This window comes from Sus scrofa, chromosome 3 (genome assembly GCF_000003025.6).
Source record: "Sus scrofa isolate TJ Tabasco breed Duroc chromosome 3, Sscrofa11.1, whole genome shotgun sequence".
NCBI lineage: Eukaryota > Metazoa > Chordata > Mammalia > Artiodactyla > Suidae > Sus > Sus scrofa.
In genome coordinates this window covers 24,031,529-24,051,384 of record NC_010445.4, presented here as the reverse complement: position 1 = coordinate 24,051,384, position 19,856 = coordinate 24,031,529, and the positions used below count along the sequence as shown (strand labels likewise).

General features: G+C 50.5%; 1 protein-coding gene across 5 annotated transcripts in view; it reads left to right on the top strand.

Moving 5' to 3' along the window:
* Positions 1-19,856, top strand: part of VWA3A (von Willebrand factor A domain containing 3A) — a 68,747-nt gene that overhangs the window by 46,198 nt on the left and 2,693 nt on the right. For all 5 annotated transcript variants that reach the window (XM_021086489.1, XM_021086487.1, XM_021086486.1 and 2 more), the window contains 11 exons: positions 2,448-2,600; positions 4,002-4,092; positions 5,700-5,810; positions 6,400-6,497; positions 7,723-7,872; positions 10,318-10,426; positions 11,383-11,527; positions 13,357-13,501; positions 14,487-14,638; positions 16,754-16,877; positions 19,736-19,833. In XM_021086489.1, the coding sequence (XP_020942148.1) occupies positions 2,448-2,600; positions 4,002-4,092; positions 5,700-5,810; positions 6,400-6,497; positions 7,723-7,872; positions 10,318-10,426; positions 11,383-11,527; positions 13,357-13,501; positions 14,487-14,638; positions 16,754-16,877; positions 19,736-19,833 (1,376 nt within the window). The remainder of the gene's footprint in view (positions 1-2,447; positions 2,601-4,001; positions 4,093-5,699; positions 5,811-6,399; positions 6,498-7,722; positions 7,873-10,317; positions 10,427-11,382; positions 11,528-13,356; positions 13,502-14,486; positions 14,639-16,753; positions 16,878-19,735; positions 19,834-19,856) is intronic.

Genomic DNA, 19,856 nt, shown 5'->3' with positions numbered 1-19,856 from the left:
TGCTAAACAGGCTTAACAGGATTCTTTGCTAAAACTGGGCTCCGAAGGCTAAAGTGGAAGCCTCGTCAGAAAGAGGGTCAGAGAACTATGACTAAGTTTGGTCCAGGAGGGGGTCCTGGCCCCCAGCAATCCTTGGCATTCCTCAGCTTGTGGCAGCACAATTCCAGGTCCCGCCTCCATCTCCACATGGCTCTCCTCCCGCAAGTGCACCTGTGTCCCTTCTCCTCTTATAAAGACACCCGTTGTACTGATGAAGGCCCCACATTTCCAGTATGATCTCATTTACTTACACCTTAATTACATCCACAAAAGCCCTGTTTCCAAGTAAGGTCATGTTCAGGGGTACCTGGGGCTTGGATTTCAGCATGTCTTTTGGGGGGACACAACTCACCCCACATCAGCTTCCTGCTTTCTGTGCTGATCCACAGACACCCAAGGCTTCCAATGAAACGGGAGAGTTTCCTGTAAGTCCTTGGTTTCAGGTCCATGTGCTTTTCATCCTGGCCTGTACATCCTTGAACACATCATGCTCCTTGCTAAACTCAGGGCCTTTGCACCTGCTATTTCCTTGGCCAGCCATTCCCCTCCCAGGTCATCAATGGATTGCTCCTTATTATTCAATGTTCGTTAAAATGTCACCTCCTCAGAGAAGGGAGGCGAGCGGTTCAAGGCAAGATGAGAGAGGAGCAATAAGAATGGAAGTAAGGGAACAGACATGAGAACACGTCTTTAAGATAAATTAACCACACTTGTGGCTGATTGAATGTATGGGCTGAGGAAGAAGAAGAATCCCAGAGTGACTCCCACGTTCCTTGCTGGGGAAGAGAAAACAGGAGTGGCTTCAGGGAGAGTGGGCCAAGAACAAAGGTGAGTTTGTGGGGGCCTGTGAGATAATATGTGGGAGTATCCTTCAGGCAGGCGGATAAAGAGGAAGGCTGGACATAGAGGTGCAGGGCATTCAAGACGTGAGGATGGACCAAGAGCACAGAGGTGACCATGGCCAAGATGGGGAGACTATGGAGTTCCCGTCATGGCTCAGTGGTTAACGAATCTGCCTAGGAACCATGAGGTTGCGGGTTCGATCCCTGTCCTCACTCAGTGGGGTTAAGGATCTGGCATTGCCGTGAGCTGTGGTGTAGGTTGCAGATACGGCTCAGATCCCACGTTGCTGTGGCTCTGGCGTAGGCCAGCAGTTACAGCTCCAACTTGACCCCTAGCCTGGGAACCTCCATATGCTGCTGGTGTGACCCTAAAAGGACCAGAGTCAAAAAAAAGAAAAAAAAAAGATGGGGAGACTATGCTGACACATTTCAATCACCACCACTGTCAGGACTGCCATCTCCCTGACTACATTGGGAGCTTCTGGGGGGGAGGGGTGCAGGGCCACAGATTGGCAGGTCCCTGCCTTAATTTTCCTCCCAGAAAGGGCCTCTCTTCGGTGCTTTTAATTATTTTATTTTAGTCTTTTTAGGGCCGCACCTGCAGTATATGGAGGGTCCCAGGCTAGGGGTCCAATCAGAGCTGCAACTGCCGGCCTGCACCACAGACACAGCAACTTGGGATCCAGGCTGGGTCTTCGACCTACACCACAGCTCACAGCAACACTGGATCCTTAACTCACTAGGCAAGGCCAGTGATTGAACCCGAGTCCTCATGGATACTAGTTGGTTTTGTTACCACTGAGCCACGGCAGGAACTCCTTTGGGGCTTTTTAAAACTGCTTATCAGGTACATGTTTGTCCTCTTCCTTCATCTGGTAAAACTCATTTACAAGGTGTTAATGGGCAATAATGGTTCAACCCATTCTTTGCATAATATTATTTTCATTCGAGTGGTGTCTTCTAGTGCTTTGACTGAGCATGATTATTGGAGAAGCTGTCAGGCAGTTGTGAAACATGTAGGCACAGGAATCAAGTATTACACCACTATTCTGCCAGCATCTGGAGTCAGCTTTGGGCACATGGTGAGCTGACCGCCATATATGGAGAGATGCTGAGTCCACATATGGAGAGAGCACTGGCTTTGGAACAAGGCCCACCTGGGATCAAGTCACTCTCCGTGGTCATAGTGTGGCCTTGGGAAAGTCCTTTGAGTTTGTAAGCTTTTGTTTCCTCACTCATAAAATGGGGATGAGATAACCCTTGCCCTGCCGGTGTAGTTGCATGTCTTGTTGGCAAGGGGGTGTGAGACTCCCAGGCACTAAGTAGCCCAGCATCTGATGCATCCCAGGTCCTCCAGCCTTGGTACTTACTATTCATAGGCTTGATCCACAGGGCTGTCAGCCGCAGGCAGCCCTAGGCAGCCCTCTAGGGACAGAAGGAAGAGCCCAGGGGCCCTAGTCGCACCTGCTGCGGGCATATGTGTGTTTGCGCGCGCGCATGCGCGAGCGCCCCCTGCGGTGGAGACCGGCTGCCGGACGCTGCTAACCCTCCCCACCCTCGCTGCAGTGCGCCCTGCTCGTGTCCTCCCTGAAGAACCAGTCTGGAAAAGAACAGGACAGCGCTGCCCTCCTGAGAGAAAAGCCGAAGGCGCTCAAGCCAAGAAGTCCACCCAGGAAGCTCTGTCCCCCCAGAGCCACAGCGCCTTCCGTGGCCAGAATGGTTTGACTCCCCTCCCGAATAACACACAGAGGATTTTGTTTCCACCTTGTCTCCTTGTCTTTCCTGGGTCTTGAAGCGGCCTGGGCCAGGCCCCCAGACCCCAGACCGGCGGGGGGGCGGGGCGGGGCGGGGGGTCCTCGGTGATCAGTGTCCCCGATCTCCAAGGAGAAGCAACGGGGTGGGGGTGTGGTTGCTTCTCAGTTCTGGGGCCTTGTGGCCGCCCCCCACCCCTTTGGCTCTGCCTGGCTGTTCCAGCTTTGTGATACCAAGGATTCCATGGGGTTGGTACCCACTGCTACCCACCATGGTTGTAAGGCAGGAGCTTCATGCTGAAGGGGCTCTCAGGGGCAAAGGAATTAGGGCATTGGAGCATCTCATGGGCTCTTGCTGCTGCTGCCCGAGGTTTTCAGGGACCTAGTAGGAGCTGGAGGGTGGCCCCATGCCTGCCAGGGGGCGGGGGCGCGATCCCCATTCACAGCCTGTCACATCTGTGCTGCATAAAACACCCCTTAGCAATCAGAAGGGGCCTCTAGAAGTGCATCTGGGGGAAGACCCCAGACTCACACTGCTTGTGGGCAGAAGGGGCAGTCAGACCTGAGAGCTGTTCCGTGTTTTACCAATGGACAGACCCTGGTGAACACAGCACATTTTCAGAATGAAGAAATCCATCCTTCCCTGGGGCTGCACTTCCAGAAGATTCTGTCCACACAGGCACTGCCCTCGTTTGCAGATCCACCAGCTTTCAGGAGCTGGCCCAGAGCTGTGGCCCCCTCCTGTCTTCCCAAATTCTGAGGGAAAACCCCAGAATCTCGGGGTCTGCCGCCTGGACCTTCAGTGGTCCCTGAGCTGGTTCAGCACAAGGAGGCTTGGGCTGCACCAGGGCCTCAGAGGGGCCTCCTGACACAGGAGGAGGGTGCCAGCTCCTGACGTTTTCACAGCCGATCACCCAGAGGTCTCCTCAGCTGGTCCAGGGCTCTGGGTAACTTTAACTGTCACCACATTCCAGGAATGGAGGAATCCCTCCCTTAAAGTTGAGGCGCCTGGTAGGGTGCAGAAGTTCCCTGAGTGGTTGCTTGTCAAGCTGGAGGCCCAGAAATTCCAGTCCACTAGGAAGAGGAGTGGAGTGGATAACTGGTGAAGAAAGTTCTGGCAAATCCCCACAGTTGTCCTAGCAGGCCTCCTCTTGTAACACACCACACCACACACACACACATTTTTTCGCCTCAAAACCCAGCATCCTCTCCGTATCTGCTACAGGAGATGGGACAAGTATGAGAGAAGTCCGCTTCCTTAGGCTACTCCCTGCAAAGGCCCCTACTTGGCAGGTTGAGGTTGGGGTGACTGGGGTACTGCCTGCGGCAGAGAACGGGCCTCTGATGGGAAAGACTGCCTGTTTTCCAGAGCATTAAGGATGCCTCTGACAGAGAGAAGAGTCCCCCCTTGAAAACTCTACTATGGCGTCCACTCAGTGGCAAAGTGGGCATCCTCCCAGGTAAGGCATGGCCACGGTGGGTGGAGGGATGGACAAGCATGGCTGAGACGTGGATTAGTGATGACAGTAAAAACTACAGTGACGAATGGTCGTGAATCTCAATCATGCGCTAGCCCTTCTGCTACGATTGTCCCGTTTAAAGTCCTATGTGGGGAAGTTCTCATTGTGGCTTAGTGGGTTAGGAACCTGACTAGTATCCATGAGGATGGGGGTTCAATCTCTGGCCTTGCCCAGTGGGTTAAGGATCCGGCATTGCTGTGAGCTGCAATGTAGGTTACAGACGCAGCCCGGATTTGGCATTGCTGTGGCTGTGGCTATGGTGTAGGCTGGCAGCTGCACCTCTGAGTCAACCACTAGCTTGGAAACTTCCACATGTTGCAGGTGTCATAAAAAATAAAGTCCTATGTGGAGTTCGGTGATGGCTCAGTGGGTTAAGGATCCAGCGTTGTTCTGCTGTGACTCTGGTTGCTGCAGTGCCATGGGTTCGATCCCTTTCAGAAGCAGCCAAAAAAGTAAACCTTAAAAAAAAAATCCCGGGAGTTCCTGTCACAGCTCAGTGGAAATGAATCTGACTAGCATCCATGAGGACGCAGGTTTGATCCCTGGCCTTGATCAGTGGCCTAAGGATCGGGTGTTGCCGTGAACTGTGGTGTAGGTTGCAGACACAGCTTGGATCTGGCATTGCTGTGGCTGTGGTGTAGGCCAGTGGCTACAGCTCTGATTCAACCCCAAGCCTGGGAACCTCCATATGCCAAGGGTGTGGCCCTAAAAAGACAAAAAAACACCAAAAAAAAAAAAAAGTCCTATAGGGTAGGGAGTATATTAGTTCCCCCATTTTACTGATGAAGAAATTCTGGCTCAGAGGAGCTAAGGAGATTATCTGGTGCCAGCCAATCATGACAGGGCACCAGTACTTTTATGAAAATACTCAGCCCATAGAACCTAAGACCATGTCTCTTACTTCAAATGTCAAAGACATAGCAGAGTGATTCAGAGCAGAGTTCTGGAAGGGTTCCACTCAGCAAGACCTGGGTGGAATCTGCTCTGCTTCTTACTGGCTCTGAGTTCCATTTATCTCATCTGTAACCTAGGAGACTCTGAGGATAAAACAAGACAGGTTTCAGGGAGCACTTCACACCAAGCCTGGCAAATATTCGATGCTCTAGCTTTACAGCTCCAGCTGAGGCCAGAGGACCTGGGTGGTCCCAAAGGACCTCAAAGCCACCTTGAAGCCCCATTTCAAGGGCAGAACGGAGTTCCCATTGTGGCCCAGCGGAAATGAATCCGACTAGTATCCAGGAGGGTGGGGGTTCGATCTCTGGCCTCGCTCGGTGGTTTAAGAATCCAGTGTTGCCATGGGCTATGGTGTAGGTGGCAGATGCGGCTCGGATCCTGGGTGGCTGTGGCTGTGGCATAGGCAGGTGGCTATAGCTTCGATTCAACCCCTAGCCTGGGAAATTTCATATGCTTTTTTAGGGCTGAGCCCTAAAAGAAGTGGGGGGGCGGACAGAACATAGTGGAAGTTGATACGTCCCTAAGCCAAGCAGCATGACTTTACCACATAAACCCTTGAGGCTGCTCCAGCCAACAGGCCAAATGTCCTTTAGCTGCCGCCCAGCCAGTGAAAGAAGGAACTGCAGAGCTGAGGAGGAAGACCAAATCAAGGGACACAGAGACATCTCTCTCGCTGTTTTATACAGAGACGGGGAATAACGTGGGTAAGTTGGAGGCTACACAAGTGTCCAGACAGCCCCCTCGTCCTGTGGGACCTGGAAGGTCATTGGGCCCCGAGGGAAGGAGACACTCCAGCTGTCACGGGTCCTGGGCAGCCATGCCCCGCCCCCACTCCCACCCCCCAGCAGGCCTGTCCTCAAATCGCTCAGGTCTCCCAGCCCAGGGAAATGAGCTTGCAAAGTCTTGACGCAGGCAAGGGTTGGTATCAGAGATCTCCCCAGGTGCCCGGGCTCAGCACTCCCACTCTGTCCACGAGTGGCGTGGTCCTCAGACCCACCAGGAAGGGAGTGGAGATGAGTCTCCCAGGCCAGCCCGATGGCTGCAAAGTGGCACAGGTCCCAGTGCCAGCTTCCTGTCGTGTGGAGAAGGGAGGGCCCAGGGTGCCTCCCCAGATCCATCCAACAGCCTCCCTCCTGTCTCTCAGCAAATTGCACTTGAGGAATGTTACAGCTGACTTGATTGACAGAGAAACTGACATGAGAAAGGGAACTGTGGAAGTAAGAAAACTGTGGGAGTAAGAAAACTGTGGGAGTAAGAAAATGGCCCCAGGTAACTCTACTCTCTTTCTCCCAGGTTTTGTGTACAGGAAATACCCTCAAGGGAGAGGCCTAAGAAGGACTAGCTCTTCTATTGCATTGCCCAGGAAGGACAGAGTCTGCTCAAGCCAAGAGGTACTACGCTGTGGTCACCAGCAAAAGCCCCCAGGCAATAATTCCTTCCACCCACCGTATTTCTAGGAAGGTGGGCATACTTGGAATTGAGGCCAAACCTGCTTAAAAGGACTGTTTAAAGCATCAGAAATAATGGAGTTCCCGTGTGGTGCAATGGGTTAAGGACCAAGCATTGTCACTGCAGCAGCTTGGGTCACTGCTATGGCGAGGGTTTGATCCCCTGCCCAGGAACTTCCTCATGCCACATGCATGGCCAAAAGAAAAAAAGAGAGAGAGAGAAAAAAAAGAGTCAGGATAAGGATTAAATAGACCCACATGGGAACCTTGTTCTGCCACTTCCTAGCTGGGTGACCTCGGGTAAGTCATTCAGTCTTTGTTTACAAAATGAAGATAATTGTACCTTAATAGGATTGCTGATTAATTGAAGTATATTTTGTGTCAAGTACTTAAGTGGTATCAGATCCTTTTGGACACATGCTGCAAAAACCCCTTTTCTGGTTCAGATCCAGAAGATAGAATATCTTTTCTTCCCACAACAAGTCAAAGAAGTCTGAGCTTGATTCTGATTGGCCCACTCCTGGATGCTATGCTCTGATTGCTTTAAACCCACCCGTTCTTGTACTTTTCATTGTGACAAGGAGAATGAGACTTATCCTAATTTGTTTAGAGTCTAAACTTTAGACCAATCAGGGTTTCCATGCAGATGTCGTGGGAGAGGGTCGAAATGGAAATTGGGGAAGCAACAGTGTCCCCCAGACTAGAGAATAGTAAGTGCTTAATAAATTTTGCTCCCCATTCTCTGTATTTCTCATGCATCTCTCCCCAGCATTAGGGCAGGAATTTGCATGTGACGGAGGCTCAGTGAGGACCTAGGAGCCCCACATTTCAAATGCAAGACAGATTCTTGTATTAAAGAATCTTAAATCTTAAAACATGAGCCATTATGGCTCAGCAGGTTAAGAATCCAACTAGTATCCATGAGGATGTGGGTTCAATCCCTCGCCTTGCTCAGTGGGTTAAGGATCAGGCATTGCTGCTAGCTGGGTTGGTATGGCTGTGGCGTAGGCCTGCAGCTACAGCTCCCATTGGACCCCTAGCCTGGGAACTTCCATATGCCGCAGGTGGTCCTAAAAAGCAAAAAAAAAAAAAAAAAATTTAATAAATGACTCAATTGTTCAATTAAGCCTGAATAACCTAAGATAACAGTTTTTCCTTTATTCCCAAGTGGGTAGCAAATTATGGTCTAAAAAGACTGAAGATGGAGATCTCCAGATACTTGGGTCCCAGATGCACTCATCAAAAGTCAATACAGACGTCGGCCTCGGCCTCGGCCTCAGCCATACACTGCAGTGTGGTCCCCAGCATAGAGGTCAATGTAAGTCAAGATCATATTTTCTTTTTTTTCCTTTTTTTTTTTTTTTTTTTTTTTTTGGCTTTTTGCTATTTCTTGGGACGTTCCCGAGGCATATGGAGGTTCCCAGGCTAGGGGTCGAATCGGAGCTGTAGCCACCGGCCTACGCCAGAGCCACAGCAACGTGGGATCCAAGCCGCGTCTGCAACCTACACCCCACCCAGCTCACGGCAATGCCGGATCCTTAACCCACTAAGCAAGGGCAGGGACTGAACCCAAAACCTCATGGTTCCTAGTCGGATTCGTTAACCACTGTGCCACGACGGCAACTCCAGTTAATTTTTTTTTTTTTTTTTTTTTTTTTTTTGTCTTTTAAGATCATATTTTCTCTCCCAGCTCCTGCCTCTTCTCAGGCACCAATGGGCAAGTGTGTTGGGGAAAACTACATATAAATGTACCCCTCCCACTTCTGTTCCTGCTTCTCAGAACCCCATCCTCCAAAGAGGGGCTGCCCTAAGGCAATAGGAGATGCAGAATCTTGTTGGAAGAAAGTCAGCCCCTCAGAGTACCTGATGGTTAGAGGGGCTCACTGGAGTGAGAAATTTTTTTTTTTGTCTTTTTTTTTTTTTTCCAGGGCTACACCCATAGCACATGGAGGTTCCCTGGCTAGGAATCTAATTGGCGCTGTAGCCGCCAGCCTATGCCACAGCCACAGCATTGCAGGATCCCAGCCATGTCTACAACCTACCCCACAGCTCATGGCAACGCCGCATCCCTAACCCACTGAGTGAGGCCAGGGATTGAACCCACATCCTCATGGATACTAGTTGGGTTCCTTAACCTCTGAGCCACAACAGGAACTCCTGGAGTGAGGATTAGAACCAGTTGTTGAGAACATAGGGCAGTGGCTGGAATATTTACCAGTAAGAACACTGTCCCTCAGTGCGGATGGTGGTTCTGTTGAGATGGCTGGGAAAAGGGGTTATGACAGGAGGTGAGGGGCTTTTCTTCTCTGTTTTCTAGTTTTTAGGTAATTTTTTTTTATTGCTTTGACACTGGAACAAGTAAATTTAGTATAAAACAAAAATCTAACCATGCTTCAAAAAAGACCCCATTTTCTCTCCTTGCCCTTTGATGTGACATTATCACCATTAGGGGACAAAATAAAACTAAAAATTGCCAAGAAATTTAAAATTATCTACCAGAAAAATTTTATGGGAGTTTAATCATGCTGCTCCCCCTTCCCATCCTTTTTTTTTTTTTTTTTAATCCATTCTATTCTTTTTTTTTTTTTTTGCTTTTTAGGGCCATACCCATGGCATATGGAAGTTACCAGTCAGGGATCAAACAGAGCTGCAGCTGCCAGCCTACTCCACAGCCACAGCAACACCGTAACCAAGCCTTGTCTGTGGCCTACACCACAGCTCACAGCAATGCCAGATCCTTAACCCAACTGAGTGAGGCCAGGGATCAAACCCACATCCTCATGGATACTAGTCAGGTTAACTGCTGAGCCACAACGGGAACTTCCAGGTTATCCTTTAGTTTGAAATTTATAAATCTCCCATCCTACCATTAAGGGTTTTTGGTTTTTTTTTGTCTTTTCTAGGGCTGCTCCCACGGCATATGGAGGTTCCCAGGCGAGTGGTCTAATTGGAGCCGTAGCCACCGGCCTACGCCAGAGCCACAGCAGTGCGGGATTCAAGCTGTGTCTCTAACCTACACCACCGCTCACAGCAACACCAGATCCTTAACTCACTGAGCAAGGCTAGGGATTGAACACACAATCTCATGGTTCCTAGTCGGATTCGTTAACCACTGAGCCACAACGGGAAAGTCTTGAGGGTTTTCTATTTAAAATTTAGATACTGTGTTTGTATCATTACAGTGACCACATTTGCCACAAAACCATCATCCCAATCCTCCCACACCTTCCCAGAATCATGCATTTGGTAGTTCAATAAAAAAAAAAAAAACTTTTAAACAAACGAAGATACCCTTAAAGTGTTTTGAGGAATACCCTTGCGATGCAGCAGATACGGATCCAGTGCTGTCACTGCTGTGGCAAAGGTTTGGTCCTTGGCCCAGGAATTTTCATATGCTATGGGGACAGCCAAAAAAAAAAAAACAGGGAGTTCCTGTCCTGGCTCAGTGATAATGAACCTGGCTACTGCCCATGAGGATGCATGTTTGATCCCTGGCCTCGCTTGGTGGGTTAAGGATCCAGCCGTTGCTGTGAGCTGTGAAGTAGGTCCCAGACTCGGCTGGGATCTGGCATTGGCATGTGGATGTGGTGTGGCTGTGGCATAGGCCGGCAGCTGTAGCTCTGATTCGACCCCTAGCTTGGGAACCTCCATATGCCACGGGAGCGGCCCAAGAAATGGCAAAAAGACAAAAAAAAAAAAAAAAAAAAAAAAAAAAAAAGAAATAGCTGATGGGGGGAAATTTGCCTTTGCTCACTGGGTCCAGGGCATGGTGAGACACATTCAATGCACGCCCAGGGAACTCGAAGTGTACATCACATGCCTGGAGAGGGTGATGCGACGCTACATCCAGAGGCTGCAGTGGCTGCTGTCCGGTGAGCCTGCCTGCTGTCCTGGGGGGCGGAGGGCGCAAGGGGAAGGGAAACCCAGGGACCCCAGACCCACCTTCCCAGGCCAGGCACTCACAAACTGTCACCCATGGGAGGCAACATGATTGCTGGGTTCAGAGGTCAGGCAGAGGACAGGTGACGGGGAGGTGGCGCATGGGCCAGGCACCCGAGAGAAGCCGGCCTGTCCGGTCAGCTCTGCCAGGCCGTCTCCCACACCCGCCTCCCAGGCGTGACAGGGGCTGCTCCGCAGGAGCCTCAGTTTAGTGTTGATGGGGCCTGTGGAGCTGGTCCATGAAGGTAGCGATGGGAGGGGCTCCTGGTGAGAAGCAGCCTCTGTTCTCCTTTTTTTTTTTTTTTTTTTTGTCTTTCTGGGGCCGCACCCATGGCACATGGAGGTTCCCAGATTAGGGGTCTAATTAGGGTACAGCTCCCAGCCTACACCACAGGCACAGCAATGCAGGATCCTTAACCCACTAAGCAAAGCCAGGGATCGAACTCGCAACCTCATGGTTCCTAGTCGGATTCATTTCCACTGCGCCACAACGGGACCTCCCTCACTCGATTTCTATTGGCCAGTCAACAGGATTCCATATGCTCTATGACTTTGTTTCCAGCCCCAGACAATATAGACACCACCAAAGCCAATCCCTTAACTTTAGGGATGAGGAAACTCAAGCCCAGGGCCGTTTAATCACTAGGACAAGTCATCACAGGCAGAGCCCCCACGGAAACCTTGACCTCCCAGAGCCCAGACCACCGACCAGCTCTGCCCCTGGACAGACCCCTCTAGCAACCCCACAGAGGCATCTCTTGGTGAATTCACATCTGATCAGTGATCAGGCAGGCAAATGGGTATTGCCAGACCTTGTATTTGATGGCTTCAGTGAGGAAAGGTGCCCTCATGCCTCCCCTGCCTCTGCCCCCACCCTCACCCCGAGCAGGGAGCCGCCGGCTGTTCGGTGCCATTTTGGAGAGCAAAGTGTGCATCCTGCTGGACACGTCGGGATCCATGGGCCCCTACCTGCAGCAGGTGAAGACGGAGCTCACTCTGCTCATCTGGGAACAGCTGCGGAAGCACTGTGACAGGTATGAGGCAGGGGTGAGGGAGGGTGGGAGTCAGGAAGCTCCAAGGGGTAGTCCCTGAGGCTTCCCTGGCCAGGACCCCGTCCCCCTCCCCAGTTCCAAAAGGCCTGGAGGCTTCTGGCTAGCAGGAGAGAACATTGCCTTCTGCAGTCAAAGTAAAGCGGTTTTTAGAAATCCATCAGGTCCAGGGACAACTGCAAGCAGATCCAAGGAACCACCTGGGGGCCTTGAATTGTGGATTTCAGGTTTTTTTTTTTTTTTTTTTGTCTTTTGTCTTTTTAGGCCTGCACCAGCAGCATATGGAGGTTCCCAGGCTAGGAATCCAATCGGAGCTACAGCTACTGGCCTACACCACAGCCACAGCCAACAAGGGATCTGAGCTGGGTCTGTGACCTACACCACAGCTCACGTCAATGCCGGATCCTTAACTCACTGAGTGAGGCCAGGGATTGAACCCGCAACTTCATGGTTCCTAGTCGGGTTCATTAACCACTGAGCCATGACGGGAACTCCAAATTGGTTGTGATTTTTTTTTTTTAAGAGAGTTTTGGGGTGGTTTGTTTTCTCTACCCAGAAGGGTTTACCCTGAGGAAACAGCAGGAGACTGGTCCTAGGCTGGGACTCATTCTTGCCTTTATATTAAAAAGAGCAGACATTGGAGTTCCCACAGTGGTACAGTGGGTTGAGAATCCAACTGCAGCAGCTTGGGTTGCTACAGAGGGAAGAGTTTGATCCCCTGCCCAGCGCAGTGGGTTAAAGGATCCTGCAGTGGGTTGCTACAGCTGTTGCCTAGGTTGCACCTGCAGCTCAGAGTTGATCCCTGGCCTGGGAACATCCATATGCAGTGGGTGCAGCCATTTAAAAAAACAAACAAACAAACAAACAAAAAACCAGACATTTATAAAGAAGTTTCTTTGTGCCAAGCACTTTGCATGCATACTGTCATTCAGTCCTCACCACAATCCTATTCTTTTTTTTTTTTTTTTGTCTTTTTGTTGTTGTTGTTGTTGTTGCTATTTCTTGGGCCGCTCCTGCGGCATATGGAGGTTCCCAGGCTAGGGGTTGAATCCGAGCTGTAGCCACCGGCCTACGCCAGAGCCACAGCAACGCGGGATCCGAGCCGCGTCTGCAACCTACACCACAGCTCACGGCAACGCCGGATCGTTAACCCACTGAGCAAGGGCAGGGATCGAACCCGCAACCTCATGGTTCCTAGTCGGATTTGTTAACCACTGCGCCACTACGGGAACTCCCACAATCCTATTCTTATTCCTATTCTTCAGAAAAGGAAACAAGGGCTATAGAGAAGTTAAATAATTTGCCCAAGATCCCAAAACCAGTAAGTGGCTGGGGTGGAATTTATTTTTTTATTTTTTTGCCTCTTTAGGGCTGCACCCACACCATATGGAAGTTCCCAGGCTAGGGGTCCAATTGGAGCTGTAGCTGCCAGCCTACACCACAGCCACAGCAACGTGGGGTCCCAGCCACATCTGCAACCTACACTGCAGCAATGCCAGAATGCCAGAACCTTAACCCACTGAGCAAGGCCAGGAATCGAACCCATATACTCATGGATACCAGTTGGGTTTGTTAGCACTCAGCCACAACGGGAACTCCTGGGGTAGGATTTAAATCTAATTCTGTCTGCATCCAGAATCTTCACCGTGTGCTTTCTCATTCCCAGGTGGTCAGAGTTCGGGGGGCGGGGTGGGGAGCTTGCGGTAGGATCTTCAGGGGGCGGAGGTTATTTCCCCTGAGGTCAGTACAGACTGACGTGTTCTAACCAATCTCTTTCTCCTCTGCTCTTCCGCCCACTCCTTCCCTCTCCCCAGTTTTAACCTGCTCAGCTTTGCAGAAGGCCTGCAGGCATGGCAGGACACTCTGGTGGAAACCACAGACACAGCCTGTCACGAGGCTATGCAGTGGGTGACGCACCTGCATGCCCAGGGGAGCACCTCCGTCTTGCAGGCATTACTGGTAAGTTCCCCACCCCACCCCGCCTGACCCAGCAGCAAAGCAGAAATACCATCACCCCTATCCTGCTATTATACAGATGAGATACAACAGAGTGTACGAAGTGCACTTGATTGATTGATTGTCTTTTCTAGGTCTGCACCCACGGCATATGGAGGTTCCCAGGCTAGGGGTCGAATTGGAGCTGTACCCGCTGGCCTACACCACAGCCATAGCAATGCAGGATCTGAGCCAAGTCTGCGACCTACACCACAGCTCGTGGCAACGCTGGATCCTTAACCCACTGAGCGAGGCCAGGGATCGAACCCACAACCTCATGGTTCCTAGTCAGATTCGTTAACCACTGAGCCACGATGGGAACTCCGACAAAGTGCACTTTAGAATTTACTAAATATTAAATCATTTCATCTTTCCACCAACCCAGTGAGAAGGAGATTCTTGCTGTTCTCACTTTTTTAAAAATTTTTAAATATTTATGTATTTATTTTGCTTTTTAAGGCCACACCTGAAGCATATGGAAGTTCCCAGGCTCAGGGTCAGATCGGAGCCACAGCTGCCAGCCTATGCCACAGGCACAGCAACTCAAGATCTGAGCCACATCTGCCACCTACACCATAGCTCACGGCAATGCTAGATCCCCAACCCACCTAGCAAGGACAGGGATGGAACCCATGTCCTCACGGATGCTAGTCAGATTCGTTTCCCCTGCGCCACCACAGGAACTCCTGTTCTCACTTTATAGATGAGGATACAGAGGCCCAGAGAGGTTAAGTGACTTGCTTGGGGTTAACCAGCTGGGGAGTGTGCCGTGCTCATCTCCCAAACCTCAGCAGCGTCCTGGTCTGTCACAGGCTGAGAGGGGGAGGCTCTCAGTCTTAATGGCACGTCAATGGCACCCAGACTTTGCCCTTGGGGACAGCAGGTCGGCGGTTTCTGCCTGTCCTGGATGGTCCCTCCCCTGAGCCCGACAATCTGTGTGCTCTTTCAGAAAGCTTTCAGTTTTCCTGATGTGGAAGCACTGTATCTCCTGACCGACGGCAAGCCAGACACAAGCCGCAGGCTTATTCTCAGGGAAGTCCAAAGACTCAAGGAGAAAAACGATGTGAAAGTACACGCCATCTCCCTGAGCTGCTCCGACAGGTGGGGCGGCCGAGTGACATCCCTTCCCGACGGCCACGTGTCTGAGGCCGATCCTCAGCCAATCCAGGGACTCATGTTAGATGCTGAGCCCTCCTGGGCCTGAGGCCTCCTGGGTCAGCAGGTGGGAGGGCCCGGGCAGGCACTGTTCTGGGGAGCCCCCCCGCCGACTCCTGCACCCCCGCCTGCCTGACTTCCTCCAGCGTGGAAACAGATCTGCACCGATTCTCGCTGTCATGCACTGTGTTCTCTGGCTTCATCTTTCTTGGGGGCATATTTGTGAATATTTAGGGGGAAAAGGTTTAACGTAGAGTTACTTTTATAAACGATCACCATAGAACATGTGTTAGACGAGAGATTCAGCTCCTTCAAAAAAAAAAAAATTTCGTTGGCACAACCGTGATGGATGACTTGCATGCATGTTTAATCTCTCTGTCTAAACCATGAGCTCCTTAAAGGTTGCACCATGTCCCAGCCAGGCCAGACACATAGTTGGCATGGGATAGCTGTCCAGTTAAACAGGGGGGCCACGTGCTTTGAGGGGTCCAGGTTAAATGGTGACCCTGACCTCGGAGAGACAGCAGTGAGGGATGGCTTGGAATGAGATCTTAATTCTCTGCTCAGGAATTGAACCTGGGCAGCCTGGGTGAAAACCAGGAATCCTGGCCACGAGACCAGCTCGAGGCCAAAAGCAGAATGGCCCTGCTTCTTGCCTCCTGCTGAAAGCAAGCATGTGTCTAGGAGGCAAAGACTTGTAAAAACAGATAGAAAGTTTACTGTTACAGTCACAGTACAACATGTAGGAGAGCACTGGAGAGGTGGTTTATTTATTAAAATCAGAAGCAAAGCAGTAAGGAGTTCCCATCATTAATGAATCCGACTAGGAACCATGAGGTTGTGGGTTCAGGCCTGGCCTCGTTCAGTGGATTAAGGATCTGGCGTTGCTGTGAGCTGCGGTGTAGGTTGCAGATGCAGCTCGGATCCCTCGTTGCTGTGGCTCTGTCATAGGCCAGTAGCTATAGCTCCGATTAGACCCCTAGACCCCTAGCCTGGGAACCTCCATATGCCACGGGAGCAGCCCCAGAAAAGGCAAAATGACAAAAAAAAAAAAAAAAAAAAAGCAAAGCAGCAATACACACCCTAAAGAGGAGTGCGGGTGCAGGCACCCCCCCCCCCCCGCCCCCGAGTGGGGAGCACACCAGAGAGGTGATTTATGTCACTTATACAGGCCTGTTCTTCTGGGTTCTCTGTTCCTCTTTAGCCAATTATCTTGTTTTAATTCTCACACCTGACTGGACATAGGACCCTCCCCAGTGTGCACGTGCATCTTTTGACAAAGGTGGCTTCCAGAGCAAAGGATGCTGGGACGGTGTCAGGACTTGCTACGGCCTGGCGCCCCCTTTCTTTCTGACCCCTAGGAATCTTACTGCACATGTGTAATTGGGGAGGTCTCCTTGCCCCCAGGAGTGATGCAAGTGGTCATCTTTCTTAGGTGGAAAATGAAACAAGGCCTCAAAGCACGCAGATTCCTTCTTGTCCAAGAGGCCCGGGCAGCATATGTGTTCCCAAAGACAAGACAGCCCCGAGGCCTCAGACCACAGGGCTCCACACAACAACCTCTGTCTATAAAAAACCTAGCACCCGCCTGTGGCGGCGGAGCCCGTGTCTCGCCTGCTCAGAGCTCCCCACCACTCTGCTGGACAGCAAACTCCACTTGCAATCTCATTGCTCCAGCCTCTCCCTCCTCCCCCGCCATTCTCACAATCTCATCCCTCTACGCCAGCAGAGCTCAGCTCCTTCAACTAACTTTTTCCTTGACGTGTCAGAGAGAAACAATGCCCAGGTTACTTGGCCCAACAAGTCCCAGCTGTTCTCAGCCCAGGGGCCCATCCAGCTCCTACCTCAACCCTAAGACGGGGCATCCCTCTTACTCACCAGCAGCAGCCACCGCCACCCAAAACCAGCTGGGAGAATGGGCTTGTTGATGCCAAGTGACCCCAATGGCACAGATCCCCAGGGTCCGAGGCCCCTTGCCCCACTGACCTGACTCCCCGCAGGGGCTGGAGGTGCCCAGCGAACGCGGTGGGCCTGGCCTCAGTCCTGTGCTCCTCCCCACAGGGCGGCGGTTAACTTCCTGCGAGATCTGGCCTCCTTCACTGGGGGGCGCTATCACTGCCCCGCGGGTGAGGACGCGCTCTTCAAAATGCACGGCCTGCTGACCAGGGGCTTCATTCACCAAAGGGTAGGTTGTGGAGCTCCTGAGTGAAGTCTGCTCAATAAATGTCAGCAGGCTGACACACGACAAATATCTCCAGACTGACAAGAACTCTGCTTCTCTTGTAAGACAAAATATTGACTAAAGAGGGTTCAGGCTGCCTCTCCTCAAGGTTGGGGAAGGAGCAGGGTTAGGGGTGTAATTTAGAACACTTCACATTCAGGAGTTCCCTTTAAGGACCCAATGACATTGGCTCAGCAGGTTAAGGACCCAATGACATTGTCTCTGTGAGGATGCAGGTTCAATCCCTGGCCTCCCTCAGTGGCTTAAGGATCTGGCATTGCTGTGAGCTGAGGTGTAGGTTGCAGATGCGGCTCGGATCCAGTGTTGCTGTGGCTATGGTGTAGGCCCAGCAGCTGCAGCTCCAATTCGACCCCTAGCCTGGGAACCTCCATATGCCACAGGTGCAGCCATAAAATAAAAATTAAAAAAATAATAAGATGGTTCACATTCACAGAGCACTTACTACATGCTACGTGTTGCTTTATGTAAATTCCCTCTTTTAATCCTGCCAGTCGTTATTATACCCATTTAACAGATGAATGAACAGGAATACACTTAAAGTCAGAGTAAATGGTAAAGCTGGAGCCCAGACACCCATGCTCCTAAGTTCCATGCTTTAATTCCTGCATATTTCTGTCTCCTCTCCTTAATGTTACTGATGCACAGATATCCAGATGATCTGTTAAGAAATAAATCTGGGAGTTCCTGTCGAGGCTCAGCAGAAATAAATCTGACTAGTATCCATGAGGATGAGGGTTCAATCCCTGGCCCTGCTCTATGAGTTAAGGATCCAGCCTTGCCATGAACTGTGGTGTAGGTTGCAGACAAGGCTTAGACCCCACATTGCTGTGGCTGCGGCATAGGTTGGCAGCTGTCACTCCAATTTGACCCCTGGCCTGGGAATTTCCATATGCCATGGATATGACCCTAAAAAGCAAAAAAAAAAAGAAAGACAGACAGAAAGAAATTTAATAAAGTCATAGGTTCCATCAAGCATGTGGGGTAAGATCTTACAATCTGATGGAAAAATTATGTACACGTTCATACCTTCTAGAAATGTGCTGCTGTCAGGTATGACATTTCCAGGGCAGCAAATCACCCAGTAAGGTAACTGAACCAGAGTTTCAGATTTTTTTTTTTTTTTGGACGTTAAAGTTTACTGTCACAGGACATGGCGTAATTTTTGAAGTCAATTGCTTTGAATAATTTATGCAAGTAACTGCTTTGGGGCAAATATTATCAGAACAAGTGAAAATAATGCATATCCACCCATATCCTTATTACACAGGAAATCAAATTTGACAATAACGGGAAGGTTCTAAGTAAGATCTTATCAACTCAGATTCTTGGCATAGTTTCCAGGTGCTGAGTGGTACCCCTGCCACTACTACTCTTGGGGAGAGGAAACAGCCTCATCTCTTGCTTAGATTCTCTTGCTAGTTGTACTTTTTTTTTTTTATGCCCCACACATGACATATGGAAGTTCCCAGGCCAGGAAATGGAGCTGCAGCTGCCAGCCGCAGCCATAGCAACACCAGATCCAGCATCATCTGTTATCTACACCGCAGCTCACGGCAATGCCAAATCCTTAACCACTGATCGAGGCCAGGGATCAGACATGCATCATCATGGAAACTAGCTGGGTTTGTTACCACTGAGCCATGATGAGAACTCCTATTTTTTTGTTTTTTTTTATGCTTTATTGAAGTATAGTTGATTTACGAGGTTGTGATCATTTCTGCTGTACAACAAAGTGACTCAGTCATACACACATGCATTCTCTTTCAAGTTCTCTGCCCACATTTATTATTATTATTATTATTATCATCATTATTATTATTATTTGCTTTTTGGGGCCGTACCTGCAGCATATGGAAGTTCCTAGGCTGGGGGTTGAGTTGGAGCTGCAGCTGCCGTCCTACACCACAGCCACAGCAATGCCAGATCCTTAACCCACTGAGCAAGGTCTTGTCCTCATGGATCCTCGTTGGGTTCGTTAACCACTGAACCACAAAGGGAACTCCCTCCCACACATATTATTACAGACCACTGGATAGAATTCTCTGGGTAAGAACTTGTTACTTTTTTTCTTTTTTTTTTTTTTTTGGTCTTTTTTTGCTACTTCTTGGACCGCTCCAGCGGCATATGGAGGTTCCCAGGCTAGGGGTCGAATAGGAGCTGCAGCCACCAGCCTATGCCAGAGCCACAGCAACGCAGGATCCGAGCTGCATCTGCAACCTACACCACAGCTCACAGCAACGCCAGATTGTCAACCCACTGAGCAAGGGCAGGGACCGAACCCGCAACCTCACGGTTCCTAGTCGGATTCGTTAACCACTGCGCCATGACGGGAACTCCAGAACTTGTTACTTTTGAGCGAAGCTCTGGAATTTCATTAGTTAACATAAGAAAAAAGCATGTCTGTGAAGCTCTGTTTTCCTGGAAGAAATAGAGAAGCGGCTGGATAGGTTCCACTGACTACCAGTGAGGTAAGGGGCATATATATACTACTTCTGTTCTACTGCACAGAGAGGGGTTGACATCAGTGAGGTCTAAAGCCCCTCTTGGTATACACTGCCCCTTCCCTACACTGATTCTGGGGCACCTTATTGTAGAGGGTCCCATGTGCGGAACGCCTGGCCTTGACAGGTGGTGAGCTCCCTGTCCCTGGAAGCATGCAACCTGAGGCCCATGGATTTCCTGCCCTGGGTGGAAGGCTACATTGAATGCACTCTAACATTCTTTTCCTGAGATTTTGGATTTTTCAGGTCCCATCCCGTCACTTCATGGACCTCACTTCACACTCATTTCCCCTTTTCAAGGACCCCGCATTGCCACTATTTGAAGGAGATGATTTAAGGAGATTGGCCCAGGAGATCACCAAAGCCAGAAGCTTCCTCTGGCAGGCCCAGTCCTTCAGGTACGCCCTTCAAGCAGCCTCTC